The 15,696-nt window shown below is 37.5% G+C and overlaps 1 protein-coding gene across 50 annotated transcripts in view; it reads right to left on the bottom strand.

Annotated features, from left to right (window-relative positions):
* DST (dystonin) overlaps window positions 1-15,696 on the bottom strand; it is a 483,923-nt gene that overhangs the window by 36,804 nt on the left and 431,423 nt on the right. For all 50 annotated transcript variants that reach the window (XR_007923259.3, XR_011388661.2, XR_016233970.1 and 47 more), the window contains 9 exons: window positions 14,700-14,931; window positions 13,567-13,793; window positions 11,295-11,417; window positions 11,030-11,131; window positions 8,595-8,696; window positions 7,017-7,190; window positions 6,527-6,682; window positions 3,523-3,720; window positions 3,070-3,198 (listed from right to left, as the gene is read on the bottom strand). Coding sequence is in view for 44 of the 50 variants with exons in the window: in XM_051855540.3 (XP_051711500.2) it covers window positions 3,070-3,198; window positions 3,523-3,720; window positions 6,527-6,682; window positions 7,017-7,190; window positions 8,595-8,696; window positions 11,030-11,131; window positions 11,295-11,417; window positions 13,567-13,793; window positions 14,700-14,931 (1,443 nt within the window). In the remaining 6 variants the exon portion in view is untranslated. The remainder of the gene's footprint in view (window positions 1-3,069; window positions 3,199-3,522; window positions 3,721-6,526; window positions 6,683-7,016; window positions 7,191-8,594; window positions 8,697-11,029; window positions 11,132-11,294; window positions 11,418-13,566; window positions 13,794-14,699; window positions 14,932-15,696) is intronic.

Here is a 15,696-nt window from a genome sequence, read left to right as displayed (position 1 = left end):
CTCTCTGGCATAAAGAACAACCCTGACATATTTAAACTTTTCATTACATTGAAACAACACCTAACCCTATAGTTACACCCTGTCTACTGAGAAAACACAGAAATGATGCTATCGTTTGCAATCCATTCTGGCATAGTAAGGTTTGCAACAATAGTTTAAATGCTGTAAGAAGGGTTTTACTGCAAGTAATTAATCAGCAGCTCCATGACTGTGGGCCTGTAATTTCATTGCTGTGAATCTTAATTTCTTCCTCTTTAAGGGGCGGGACCGGCCCTGTGGCAAAGTGGGTAAAACTGCTGCCTGCAGTGCCAGCATCCCATGCTCCACTTCTGATCCAGCTCTCTGCTATGGCCTGGGAAAGCAGTAGAAGATGGCCCAAGTCCTTGGGCCCCTGCACCTGTGTAGGAGACTGGGAAGAAGCTCCTGGCTTCTGGCTTCGGATTGGTGCAGCTCTGGCCATTGCGGCCGTCTGGGGAGTGAATCAGCAGATGGAAGACCCCCCTCTCTCTCTGCCTCTGCCTCTCTGTAACTCTGACGTTCAAATAAATAAATCTTTTAAAAAATAAAAAGGAAAGAGGCTCCTCTCCTTATCCTATGATACAATATAATATTTTCTTGGCATAACTGAATTCTGGGCTCAGAAAACATGCATAAAAACTGGAAAATAAACAGTAGAGTAAGGTGTTAAAGTTGATTATTCAGACTCTAAAATTACAAGAGTCAAACCTGTGGGAATATGCATATTATTCTCATTTATAACACTTTGAAAGCTTCCAACTATAATACAATGTTTATATTACATGGAGAATATAAGAAAATATTGTTTTAATAAATTCAAAACTTAATATCAATAAAAGAACAATTATACTTCATTTTATAGATTAAACCTAGTTTTACTCCTTTGATTCAGTAATAATGTAGATCAAATCATAGCTTCCACTGAAAAATTATATATTCTCTGTCTCATTAACATTTTTAACATTATAATTTTAAAAATTGAAAAATAATTCATACGCCATAAAATTCACATTTTGACACGTTTTTGTAGTATATTCACAAGATTATGCATCCATTACCACTAATTCCAGAACCTTTCACCATCTCAAAATTTTATTTCTTAAACCTTTTAAAAATTAATCTTTCTAAACATATTTATAATATCACCTACTAAAATCTCTAAATTCTAAAACAAAAATTTTATATATAGCTAAAAATGCAGAAAACTACTATATCATAGTTTTTGTACTTCTCTCCATTTATAGCACAAATCAGAATAACCTGTACTAAAGATAAGCTCTTTGCTTTCAAGTTCTTATTTATATTCTTCCAAATTAACATTTCAAAAAGTTATTTGTCCTTAGAGAATAATTCCAAGCATCTACTTGTTAAAAGAGTTCATTAAACTTTTAATTAATGGATACTTTAAAGGCTATGCAAGCACTTCCAGGGAAGTAGGATGCTACATGGAAGTTACTCAGGTTTTATGGAAAAGGAAGATAAGTGCTCTCAAGCTGTTATTTAATTAGTCACTTTGTCAGAGAAACAAAGGAGTCTCTTGTGGCATCAAACAACAACTACAACAAAATCAAGGACACAATAACTTTCTAAAACAATGAATATACCTTAAAGACTTCTAGAAAATTCTATACTGGATTAGCAGCATCTACTTTTTCCTATTCAGGGTAATTGTTAAATAAGTAAAATATTACCTCCTGTCACAGTCTGTTTTACTTCTCTGTAATGTCTATAAGATGGTTACTTCCTCTCCAATCACCAAACTCAACATTATTCCAAATACGTATAGTTCTGTTTTGATCTTAGATCAATGTTGATAATTACTAATTAGGGTGGCCTCCCATGTACAATGGCCTCTTTCTTTTACTATGTCCCTAGGTACTTCTGATTTTATTTCCCAAGATGTTATCTATCCATATTTGAATATGAAAAAAAAAAACAAATTCTGATGCAAACTCACAAGTGTAAAAATTAGAGGAACAGTTTGTAAAACTCTGAAAGACTTTTCTTTTAGAATGCTCGGAGGGGCCAGCGCTGTGGTATAGCAGGTAAAGCCACTGCCTGCAATACCGGCATCCATATGTCCCGGCCGCTCCACTTCCAATCCAGCTCTCTACTATGGCCTGGGAAAGCAGGAGAAGATGGCCCAAGTTATTGGGCTCCTGCACCCACGTGGGAGACCTGAAAGAAGCTCCTGGCTCCTGGCTTTGGATCGACACAGCTACGGCCATTGTGGCCAATTGGGGAGTGAACCAGTTGATGGAAGACCTCTCTCTCTCTCTCTCTGCCTCTCCTTCTGTCTGTATAACTCTTTCACATACATAAATATATCTTTATTAAAAAAAGAATGCTTGGAACCAAATTATAAGGAGATTATATGAAGAGGAAATGTCAGTAAACCAAAGGTGTTCTAAGTTTAATTCTTGAGTCTATATTCCTATAAAAGAAAACAGAATTTCAACTTTCATTGCTTTGTCCTTCTCACTGTTGAAAGTCAGCAGTGCCACAGAATCTAGGTGGCAAGGGGCCCCCAGGCACGGTCATACAGATTGGACAGGGAAACAGAAGCCTTGTCCTGGTGTCTATTCCTGGTGTAGGTACAAAGTTGAAGACACAACAAACCAGTAACTTCTATAAAACAGTAATATATCTTCCAGACTTCCATGAAACTAGGTGAGAATAGCATGTTTATAACACGTTTTAAGTCAATTTTTATTATTCTGGATATTTTGGTCAGGGCAGAGCAGTTAAGAATTTCTATACAGTCTGACACTAGTGCTCATACCAGCTGATCACTGTGTAGGGAAAACTTTGCTTCTAAAAAATGTGAGTGCTCATACACTGACTCACTAACCTTTGACACCAAGAGTAAGGTCTAACTTGAACATCTGATCAACAAGTGGTGCTCTTTTCTAGTACATATCAATAGTGATTTCTGCCATAAAACTACGTATACTCTAAAGCCTTCTCCCATGATTTATGTATCACTAGGGCCCCTGCAAAATAGTCAGTCTGTTCATCCGAGGCTAGAGCTGCAGGAAGTACTATACATACCATATGGGCATTAAGCTGCTCCCTGGCCGTTTCCGGTAAACCTCCCAGAGGTTTGGATGCCAACAGATGCCGCTCCGTGTCAGTCAACCATTGCTGCAGATCCTCAATTTCGCCATGGAACCCTTTGGCCTGAAGTGATAGAAAGTTGCAAACACCATCACTTTCAGGCAGAAAACAAGGTTCCAAGAATGCCAGCCTGCTAAGCCTCTCTCAGTGCCGGTACGAGCAGCCTGAGTCTCCTTGCCTCTCTTCATCACAGGAGCTCTAGCAGATAAGAGTATTATACTAAGAACTAGAGAGCTGCCTTCTCTCCTGCTCTGTTCTTTATCCCACATATTTGCTCTCTCCTTGACATATAAAAATTAAACAGGAGTCTGAGAACTCAGAAAAGAATTCCATGCTATGTTGGTATTGAGCGCTATAGGAAGTGGCAGAATTTATTCTGAGATTCACCTGGCGCAAGGCACCATCCAGCTGCTGCTTCCGCTGTTCAGTTTTTTCCAAAACATTTTGCCAGCGTTGATTTAAGACCTCTAGCCTGTTCTGAAGGTTGCTTGCTTCTTCTCCTGCACTTGATTCAATTAGATCATTTCCTGCTTTATTAACGGCTTCCACCGTGGACTGATGGGCTAACACATCATTTTGCAGCACCTGAAATGTTAAGAGAACATCTTTTTTGCTCCTCTGTAAAGTGTTCACATTATTTTCAACGCAAATGTTTAACCTTATGGTTATGAAGCATTATTAAACAAAAACAGCAGCAAATACACAGAATTTTCACACTAAGATTTTAAAGGATGGACTTTCTTTCCCTTAACTTTGCAGCTTTCCTGGACTTGCCATTAGTCTACCTACGTCCTTTGAAATGACTGTATGAAAACAATTCGTAAGTTACTTCCATTAGAATGACCTTGCAGTTGATGATCTAAGTCATCCAGGACCATTAAGTGGTCTTTCATTTCATTCAAGCTCATTTTAATTGACCTTAACTTTGATATATTAATTAATTTAAAAGATATTTTACTCCTTTATATCCATTTTCAAATATAAAATTACCACCTAAGGTATACAGTGATGTATTTTATAATTAGCATTGTGAAAGGTAAAAAAAAAAAATAACCATAGGATATTCTTTTATATTCTCTTGGGGCATGGGGGTCAGGGACATTAGATTTAACTGGGAATTAATTAATCTGGGAAGCCCTCACACTGAAGGGAAAGAGATTTCACTGCATATCAGACATAATCAAGTCCAGCAGTCTAAAGTTCAGCTGTTCTTTTATAAGAAAATACAAGTCCCTGGCAAATAATATTTATATGCCAGAAAGCTAACAGATTAATAATGTTCAGATGGGTAAAATGCAGAAAGAGTGGCAAGTGCAGAATGCACTAAGGTGGAAAAAAAATCAGTTTCTTATGCTGAAAAGACTTATACTTTACAGGACAAATACAGCCTTGGTAATAGTTTCCTTTTGAGGAGCCTATGCTTACATTTGTGGGAAGCAGAAGAAACCCCCTTTAATGTTAGTAAGAGTCGACCATAATCCTACCCCACACTCATTGACTCAGGGTTGGCAACGACAAAGCAAAAGAACTTCATCTCTCATCCCATGTAAGACATCAGACATCTGGAAGGAAATCCGAACCAGGGAAGATTCCCAGGGAAGAGCCATCCCCATCTGAAAACACTGTTTCTGGGACCATATTCATGCGCTTTCTGAGGCATCTGGTGAGGGAGTGTTTTTCAAAGGCTATAAAACCGACTGAGTAAGGAGTTATCTTTATAAAAACATGTACTTTGATATGTTAATGGTAGGAATCACTCTCAAGATGTAAGAGCTAAATATTCTTGTGGTCGAAATATAAAAGGTAACCCTGTAAAATTCATTCTTCCAATGGTTTGTGTCCCACTACAAAGGCAGAGCCCAGCAGCAAGAGAGGGATGTGAACAATGCAGCTGGGAGTTCTAAGTCCTCAAACTTTTGATCTTTGAGAAATGGAAGGAAAAGAGAAAAAAGAAAAGGAGCCATTTATAAGCATTCACATAGAGATTATCAGTATTAAAATGTCCCTACTGATCCCCTGTCAAAATCACTGGTCATGGTAATTCATCTTCCCACATATACTATATTATTTGCAGTTCTGACCACCAATATACATTAAAGACAACTCTTCAACTGTCAGATTTGTGAAAATGTAACTGCATCTACAAACCCTACACTATGAGAAGAAACATACCGGGTCTTCATACAGCCAGTCTAGCTAATGATTATTGTTCGAAGCAAGGATACAACAAAGATGTGAAATAATGAAGTGGCCTTCCATGCAATCATTGATTATGCAACATAAATTCTAGTTGGCTAGTTAGATATGGCTGAGTAATGGTTACTGATGTGGCCAACACCAGGCAAAACAGGAAGAAACAGGAAGAAAGGTTTACTGTAGGGAATAATCGCTATGGGAAAAAGTATAAAAGAAGGACAGCCAAAGCAACAACAGCCAGAAACTACATATCACAATCCTGAAGTGCTAAAAACATGCTCTATTTTTAAAATGTTAATGAATCTGTAAAATATGCAAAAACTTTATCTGATAATTAGGGAAAATTATTTAAGTTTAGGATTTATGACTTCAAAGACATTATAATCACTGGAAATGTTAAAACTCTGTACAAGATCATAGGATAAACTCTACTGTGGATGACTTTTTATTAATTAAGTCTGCTGACTTAAGAGATAGGGAATGATCTATTAAGAATTATCAACCAAGTGTCACAAAGGTGACATCAATATAAAATTGTTTCACAATACCTCAAGACAAAAATTTTTAACTCAGAAGCTTTAAATCAAGTGCAGGACATATCAAAACTCTTCTACACATAAAAAAAATTTTACAAGGCTAATTCAGAAAGAAATATGGCAAAGAAAGCTAGTCCTAGCCAAGAGCAACACAGAGACAAAAGGACAAATCATGGCATAATGAGAGATGGACAGATACACAGAAATGTGCTAGACCTTCCAAACAGGCTGCAAATGAGAGAGATGAGATGAAGGTGACCAAGGGAAAAGCATACACCAAACCTCCAGCAAGCAACAACATTTTTAACCTCTAAGGTTTTAGGCTACCCCCAAACAACTTTAAAAATAGGTGGCCTTAATATAACTAGGGATTTAAATCTTCAGTGTCTGTCAGGCAGCCCTCTAATAAGACGTAGCTTCAAATTTTTCATTGGTTGTGTTTGATAATAATTGCCTTGAGGAAGAAGAAGAAAAAATATTTTGATTGTAATCTTTTAAGAAGTTTGTTTTAAGTAGTTTAACCTTCGGGTATAAATGTCTAAACATAAAGTTGTGTTAAAATCACAAACTTGAAAAATGCATAAAGAAATATACAGAAAAACTGATGACAGTAGTAATATATTAGAGAAGAAACAGAATATGAAATAACAGTTACATACATGATGCTTGGCAAGTTCAATTTCAATGGCTTTAGGGTCTCCTCCAACAGGTTTCTGTTCACTTAGCAAACCCTCAGTGTGTGTCAGCCATGCCAAGAGTTCATCCAGAGCGTGTTGGAACTGACCCAGTGCTAACAAAGCACCCTCTAGCTTATGCTACAGAAAAAAATGGAGAGGCAGAAATCAATTTATCAATTTGACATTATGAATGACACACATTCATAAAACAAGGACAAAGAATCAATAGCTTCACGCTGCATAAGTTGTTAAGCATATCCAGTGACCATCATATCATTTTGACATTTTCATTTTGATGCGTTTTGTGCTTCAAAAATGGCTTAAAAGAAAAGCAAGAGGAGTTCTAATGAACTGAGAGAACTGGGGCTTCAACAGTTAATAAGCAAAATCACCTGATTTTGTTTTTATTATATTTCACATTAATATCTGAAATTGAAAAGGTGTAACTCTAAAGAAAAGTCTTGGTATTTACTTGTCTGTTGATAATTCTCTCATCCAGGCTATCCCATATCAACTTCAGCTCCATTAATGGATCTTGAACCGTGTGTTTGTCACTTTCTTCTGTTACTTTCTTCAGCAAGAGTTCTGCTTGATGATTCAGTCTTTCCATTTCTATTTGTTGTTGATAAGCTTCTGACTTAAATTGCTATTTAGTTTTTAAAAAGAGAATATATAATAAAGAGAATTTTAAAATACATCAGTAATTATAAACAAAAATATTCCATGGGTGAGATCTTTATTCTGTTTTGCTATGGGGAAGGGAGGTGACAAAGAATAACAATCTAACATGAAAGAAAATAAGGGTAATTTTTTTCCTTTAGTCAAAGTTTTCTGATGGAAAACCATTTCTAATTTTGTTACTTCATTTTTTTCTCTACCATAAAAATTGACAAATTTCAAGATTGAACTTGTTCCAATATCTAACTATGCACATATATTTTCAAAGAGTTTTGAACTCATAGGAAATAAAAAATATAAAATATGAACCCAGAAAACAATATTTCTAAGAAATTCAAATTAGTATTTCCTGCTTTGAAACATCCTCACAACTTGTATTTCCTAATGATTTTATATTTTCTGTAGCTGAGCCATGTTCATTAGTACTTAGTTATTCCCATACCTCATCAACTGCTAACAAAGAATAACATTATTCTCACTCCTGGTGCTCCCTGTGTTACTGACATAAATCACCTCCACACCTAGACATAAAGTATAGCATGTGTTTACTGTATGAAAAGATTAAGTTTACAAAAACCTCAATCTAATGATGGTAAGGGTAAAAGTCTCAAAAAGAAAAATTTTCTTCTAATATAAATATCCTGTCGTACTTAGAGATGAAAAATAAAGTTTTAAAGCTAGATAATAACTTCACATAAACACCTAGTAGGGCTCACTGAAAATAGTGCACTGTCTCTGTGCATGGGGGATTAGGAAGGAAATAGCTAACCCCACTTTGGTAAATGATTGTGGGTACAGAGGAATTCAAAGAGGAAACAGTCCAGCCATTTTCACAGTTGGAGATCAAGAACCACAAAAGCAAAAATTACAGAGAGAAGCAGATAGAAAACAACATTCTGAGAAATAGTAATAGATCACTGATGTGTTTTCATCCCAGGAGACTGAATGAATGACTCAGAATGTGAAGAAAGAAAAAATGTCGCTGTATGTGTATTGATGACAATGATGCACGACTGAGTGCTATAAAAAGCCTTTCAGGATAATCTAAGCATGTCCCTCTCCCTCCCCTTCCCCCTTTCCCTTCTTCCTCTCCCTCTCCCTCTGTCCACACTTCAATCTGCCCCCAATATGAGGATATCTGAAAGGCTATAAACCCAATCTTCAGAGTAGTTGTCTCAGTACATGTCATTTAGAAATGTTCTTCACCTTTCTGCTTAGTTTTATTTTCTGTTTCTTCTGTCACTATATTAAATCAGATTCATAGTCAAAGAGTAACATTTCAATAATGTAAAAATAAACACATGTCAAGAATCCATGAATCACAAAGTTTAAAATGCAAGTAAGTTTATGATAACTTAGCTTCCACACATACCTTTAGTTCTTCAATTTGCTGCTTGACAGTTTCAAGATCTGTTCCAATTGGAGACATAGAAGCTAATTTGCCACCTGCAATATCTACCCAGTCAAATATTGCCTGAAAGACACATTAGTCCACACGTTATTGTAATAGTACCCTTGTGCTATTATAACAGTACATTTTAAATTGCTACAAGATCTGATGTTATAGAAATATACAATCATAAATCTATATTATAAAAAGAATCTATTCTGTAAAAAATTAGGATGGCTCACCTAAATAAATAAAAATAGCAAATATAAAATATGAAACAGATATAACCTCCAATTCTGCATCCACATTTCCAACCCTTTACTGACTAGGTTCTTAGGATACTAAGAGCTTTCCAAAAAGTTCATTTGTAAAATTTTTATAAATTCAATCATATGAAATAAAATTGTCTATGTTCTCACATGCATAAATATAATGGAAAAAAGACCCAAATCCATGTGTTTATTAAAATAAGAAAAAAGTTCTGTTATTTAGCACTTGAGCACAATATTTGGTTTAACTAATCTTTATGTATTATTTAGAATAGCATTATAATTCTGCACATACAGATGATTAGTATTTAGGTTATTCTGAGCTATAACATAGTTTTCAGAATCTCTTTAAAATATTTTTAGGTAACAAGGGCTAAAAAAGGCTCAACTCACATTTTGTTCAGCTACTATAATACATAAGAAAATTCTTTGGCACTATAATGAATTTGTTAGCCTATACAATAGATGGGAAAATCTTGGAAAATATCTGATGTGTTTTTCAGTTATCATTACTCCACACTGATTAAGAATTTAAGTAACAGCTTGTGAAATAAACTATATTTTACTTTACAGTCAAACCTTGAAAGCTTTGGAGCATGTGGAGCTGTCAACATGAACTACAGCTGGCCGCAGCTATGTAATAAAGCAACCTGGCTCTTCATTGCCATAGGGGATGCTACCAATGCAAGACCAACCAATGCAAGGGCCGGTGAAAGGCCTTGTTTTTCTAGTATAGGTTGAGTATCCCTTACCTTAAATGCTCGGGATCAAAAGTATTTCAGATTTTAGATTTTTCAGATATTGGACTATTTGCAAAGACTTAACCAGTTGAGCATCTCTACTCCAAAATTCAAAATCAAAAATATACCCAAATCTGATTTTTTTTGACCACTGCCATCATGTTCAAAAGTTTTGGATTTTGGAGAATTTGAGATTTTAGATTCTTTGGATTAGGGATACTCAAACTGTTAGCAGTAGAATCTGCACAAATCATGGTATCTGGGCTGTGACCCAAAAGGCTAAATGAGTTGGCAGTGCCACTTCTAGCCATGGAAGGAAGAGTGCCACTCTATGACTCACTAGAAGCACACAAAAATCAAGGCCAGGTCCCACAGAGAGAGGGCTGGAGCCCGGTTTACTTACCGGCCATTAATACCTAACTATAAAAATGAATAATTTTTTTTTAAAAAGGGGGGAAGGGGAAGTTACAGCAAGGTGTTATTTGTAGTGAATTTTTTCATATATTTCCAAAGTACAAAACACGTTTTGGCTGACATAAGCCTGGCTTTTGATATTTATTTTTATAAATACAGAAATGGAGCAGCATAATGAAAAAGGAAAAGCTGTTCTCATCTAAGATTTAAAAATAATATTCACTTAGTGTTATGGAAATACTTAGGAAAGCTTTTTCCATATGGTAAGGGGGATGAAAGATTAAACTCCTGCCAACCTGTTAGGAAATGGAACAAAGTTAAGGAAGGTAGGGAAAGAAATATCATTCAGTTGAGCTCAACTGACATTTTTAATATTAAAAAAATCAACTTAAAAGTTGTTAATGAACTGAATTAGAACCTTGAAAAGATGTTAAAAACAACTACTAAAAGGAATTATATATATGGAAACAAAGAAAGCATTTTTTACACATCAGATTATGACCTAACAAAATAGAAATCTATTTTTGTACATGGAGAACACTGGCTTACAATCAAATTTCTTTACTTCTGACTTTGGTTAAACTTAGAGATATTTTTAGGTAGTGTTTACTCCTTTCATCTCATTCCACTCAATGTTAGAACAGAATTCACATTCAGTTCCATTTCACTGTTTGGTGCTGAACCACTTAGGAGAAACACACTGTGTGGGAATTGTACTTTCACTTTAAAACACATTAAACTATTTCTTTCTAAAGCAAATTTCATGGAGTGTCTATATAAAACCATGTTTAGAGGTGCATGTAAACCTATACATATCTGAAAGGTCAGAGATACCATCTAAAAGGGGAAACATGAGTTGGACGAGGCATAGGTGTGCCCACAACTGCACGCACACTGGCTGTTCTGCAGTGGTGCTGTTGCGCAGGTCTGTGAGCACTCATCGGTAGGAATCCTCCTGCCAGCCGAGGCCAGCAGACTCCTCTCACCGCCTTACCTGCAGTCCATCCTGGTACTGAACAGCAGCCTGCATGGCCTCCTCGAGCTTGTCGACCCGGTCCTTCCAAGCTTTGTTTAGAGAATCCCATGCTGAATTTAACTACAATTCAAAGGTCAGAACTCTTTTAGTGTCCTGTTTTAAATTTGCAACTTCTATATTTTTAACAAATTTAAACAAATTTAAATTTTATACTTTTAACAAATATATTGTGTGCATTTTTAAAAAAGCATTCTGATAAGAATGGAAGAGATGTGAGTTGTACCTCATCTATGCTTTTCTTGACAATGGGTTTGTCTGGCTCCCCGCATGCAGCAATGAGTTCAGAACCCAGGTTAATAACCATGTCCAGCTCTTCCTGCAGTCCATCTATTTCTTCCCTGATGGCCTAGAATAAGAAAATGAGAGTCTTAAAAATTTTAGGCAAAGCCACACTGAAACTGGAAAGTTGCATACAAAGATCTATAAATGGTGCTTTCTAGGAACGGGAATTATGATCACTTTTTCTTCCCATTTCCTACATTTCTGAAATACAGTTGTTCTTTTTTTTTTTTTTTGGACAGGCAGAGTTAGACAGTGAGAGAGAGACAGAGACAGAGAGAAAGGTCTTCCTGCCGTTGGTTCACCCCCAAAATGGCCACCACGGCCAGTGTGCTGTGCCACTCCGAAGTGAAGAGCCAGGTGCTTCCTCCTGGTCTCCCATGGGGTGCAGGGCCCAAGCACTTGGGCCATCCTCCACTGCGCTCCCAGGCCACAGCAGAGAGCCGGACTGAAAGAGGAGCAACCAGGACAGAATCCGGCGCCCCAACCAGGACTAGAATCTGGGATGCCGGCGCCACAGGTGGAGGATTAGTCTAGTGAGCTGTGGCGCCGGCCTGAAATACAGTTTTTCAACACAGAAACAGAAGAGAAGTAATATTTTCAAGGAAAAACAGTAACAAATGACAAATGTTTACTACAAAGGTTAAGAAATAATAAAAATATCAACAATACTGCATAGTATGGAAACAGATTTTATTTTCCAAACCAATTAGCTTGGTAATATATATTTAAAATAGGCATAAAATATAAATTAAATTCAAATACTATACACATATTAATGTATTTGTTAGCAGATTTAGGATAATCTAATTTTGGATTTATATGTTAGGACCTTCAACTACAAAAATATGAGTACGATGGAAATGTGGCATCCTAATTTTTCTTCCATTTTCTTAGTTAAATATATTTACTCACTCAACAAACATTTAAGAAACATCAACCAAGCCCTAAACTAGACACTGGCAATACAAAGAAAATTAGACACAGCTAGAAAAAGACACAGGGCCATTCTCTTCAAGGGGCCAAGGTACAGTAGGAAAGACAGAGGAATAAGCAATGATAAGTCATACTATGTACAGAGTCTTCTTGCAGGAGGAAAGTATTGTGGGAACCCAGACAGACTAACCCGGCTATAACTATGTAAGAAAGGATTTCAGGGTCAGCATTGTGGCATAGCTGGTAAAGCTGCTGCCTACAATGTCAGAATCTCAAATGTGTGCTGGTTTGTGACCCTGCTGTTCCACTTTCATCCGACTCCTGACTGGTGCGCCCAGGAAACGAGTGGAAGACAGCCCAAGTGCATGGGCCCCAGCACCCACGTGGGAGAGAGACCTGGAGGAGGCCTCTGGCTCCAGCCTTGCACAGCCCCAGGCATTGCAGTCATTTGGAGAATGACCCAGCAGATGGAAGATCTCTCTGTCTCTCCCTCTCTCTCTGTACCTCTGTCTTTCAAATAAAAAACTAAATCTTAAAAAAAAGAAAAAAACAACAACAACAAGAAAATATAGGAAAGATTTCACATCAGGAGTGATAATCTAACCGAACCCTGACACTTGAGCAGGACTGGAAGAAGGAATGACACAAAGGGCATTCCAGGTAAGGAAATCAAATGTGTAAAGGCACAGTTGCTAAAAAAAAAAAAAAAAACCAAAAAAAAAACAAGGCAGTTTGGGGCAAGCTACTTTCTAAATTGCTGGAAGAGACGGAGCCCATAAAGGCAAACTAGGAAAAATGCGTTGAAAACACAGTTACAGGCCAGGCTATAGGGATGCATACACGGGGATGAAAAACGCTACACTGCCGCATTCTAGGGAGTTTGGAATTTATGCAACAGGCAAGGGATGCCTTTGAGGTTTTTCAAGCAGCAACAAATAAGAGCAGTCCAGAGAGATAACTGGCAGCAAGGTTAGAGGTCTGGCAAGGAAAGCGGTTCTGTACTTTGGAAGCCAAGAAAGAGATAATGAGGCCTTGAAATAAGGCAGAGCACTGAGGATAGAGAGAGATTATTTTAAACATACAGTTTCCAAGTGAAATTTGCGGGTATACTCTATCTCCTACTAACCACTATGCATTCCACTTTTGAAACCAAATATAAATTTTAACAGAGTGATTCCCAAGAGTTATCAAGGGAATCCAGGTTTCATTATGCCACAGTCATGTATGTTTGTGTTTTTAACCTTAAGTCACAGTTTTTTTTTTTTTTTTTTTTTTCTTACCTCTGCTGATTCTTGCTGTTGTTTCACTACGGAAGGATCAATGCCAGGATCCTCCAGGTCCCGGATGAAATCCTGAGTGTCTTTAGTGGTAACGACCAACGACATGTGATCACACCAAAATTTTTCTGCTAACTCCATCACATCCAGGAGCTTGGCTTCCCTTTCTTCCACCAGCGTGTGTATGTTCTCCCAAATGAAAATCATTTGGTCAAGCTTATCCTGAACAGCTAATGAGCAACAAACAAACAGAAACAGTATCAGAGAGGCTACTGGTTAGCCCCATGTAAGCAATAAAGCAGAATCTTTTATTTTCATGGAAAGCAGTGGTTCCATTTCTTATGCATCTAAAACTGGGCCAACTTTTAGTTGATCTCAGTCTGCTGGGTATCATTGGGCCCAAGAGCTTACAGCATACAATGCAAGGTCTATAGCTCTCCTACTCTTGCTAAACCAAAGCTCTTTCTTGCAAAACTGGATGTCGAAAGCTAAGAGAGATCTGAGGAGACCCATGTTCACCAAGTTTTAAGTTCTAAGTTCCCCAAGGCTGGCTTTAATCCCAAAGCAAGTGAAATAACTATCTAGGTGTATTTTCAATTCTCTTTGAATCAAGAATAAAGTTGTCTGCTCAGTCCCAGGTAGACAGCAACGTATGATAAGCCACTTGGGCTTCTTTCCAGAGAATCCTTATCATGCATTTATGCCACACACATATTCTTCCTTTTGAATCCAAGCTCATGTCTCCAAGATGGCTAGCTGTGATCCCAGTTGCTATTCCTGTGGCTATGGATGGAAGATGTGTGCTATGTGTAGTCAGTACAGTAAAGACAAAAAAACAAATGCATAAAAGACCCTAGCTCTGGCCTTAATAGCATTGTGCTCTAACCTACTGTTGTAAAAGGTATGAAGAATACATTGTCTTTGTACAATGGCACACTTTGTATTCAAGCAGTTAATCTCACAAACACAGGGAAACACTAACAAAGGATTTGTATACATAGCCCTTCAACCCTAACATGTCATATTTGTAATACTTTTTCTAAGTTACGCAATTGGATTGTCAACAAGCAACATAAAAATTTAAGGGTTGGTTTACAGAGTCAAGCTTAATCATTTCATTATTCTAAAATTATTACCTTTGGCAGATATGTCTTTGTCAGTACCCCCGGATCTAGCAATCATTTCCTCTCCCCTCTGTTTGAGTGTTTCATACAATGGTTGCAGCTTTTCCATGTCTACCGACACGTTCTTATTCTCACTGATCTGCTCCTTGATCTTTTCCACCTCTGCAGAGATGGAGGGCGGCTGCCTCAAACGCTCCACAATGCGCTCTAGGCTCTCAAGGATCTGGTCAATCTTGTCGTGGAACTAGTGGTAAAACAATGAGATAATTTATGGCAAAAAGACCAAATGTAAACACTGGATGGCAAAATCTATTTAATGTCCCAATCAAGAAGTACACCTCAGTTCCTTTTGTCAATGGATCCTTTTAAAGAGATATACCTAGCTGGTGTATGAAGACATGCCTAAAATCTGACTAACACGTATTTCCCTGTCACAACACTCATGCAGAAGAGACATAGTTTCTCATTCACTAAGAATTGGTATATGTAAACATAACTGGACAGCCGGCAGCAGCATCTATTTTAGTATTGCTTCATTTTGTTAACAGAATTCAAATTGGTTTTATTTTATTTTTTTTAAGATTTATTTTTATTTATTTGAAAGACAGAGTTAGAGAGAGAGGTAGAGACAGAGAGAGAAGGGGGTCTTCTATCTGCTGGTTCATTCCCCAGATGGCCTCAACAGCTGGAGCTGTGCCAATCCCAAGCCAGGGTCCAGGAGCTTCCTCTGGGCCTCCCACGTGGGTGCAAGGGCCCAAGGTTTTGGGCCATCTTCTACTGCTATCCCAGGCCATAGCAGGGAGCTAGATTAGAAGAGGAGCAGCTGGGACTTGAACTGGCGCCCATATGGGATGCCGGTGCTTCAGGCCAGGGCGATAACCTGCTGCGCCACAGCACCGGCCCCTCAAATTGGTTTTAAAAATGAAGTTCAATGGCTTGGTGTTGTGAGGTAGCAAGCTAAGCCTCTGCTTGCAATGTTGGCATCCCATATCAGAGTACCAGATTGAGT

Source organism: Oryctolagus cuniculus, chromosome 5 (assembly GCF_051225735.1).
Source record: "Oryctolagus cuniculus isolate XC-2025 breed Fujian yellow rabbit chromosome 5, ASM5122573v1, whole genome shotgun sequence".
NCBI classification, from domain to species: Eukaryota; Metazoa; Chordata; class Mammalia; order Lagomorpha; family Leporidae; genus Oryctolagus; species Oryctolagus cuniculus.
The sequence above is the reverse complement of the archived record's forward strand: the minus strand, read 5'-3'. Positions and strand labels throughout refer to the sequence as shown.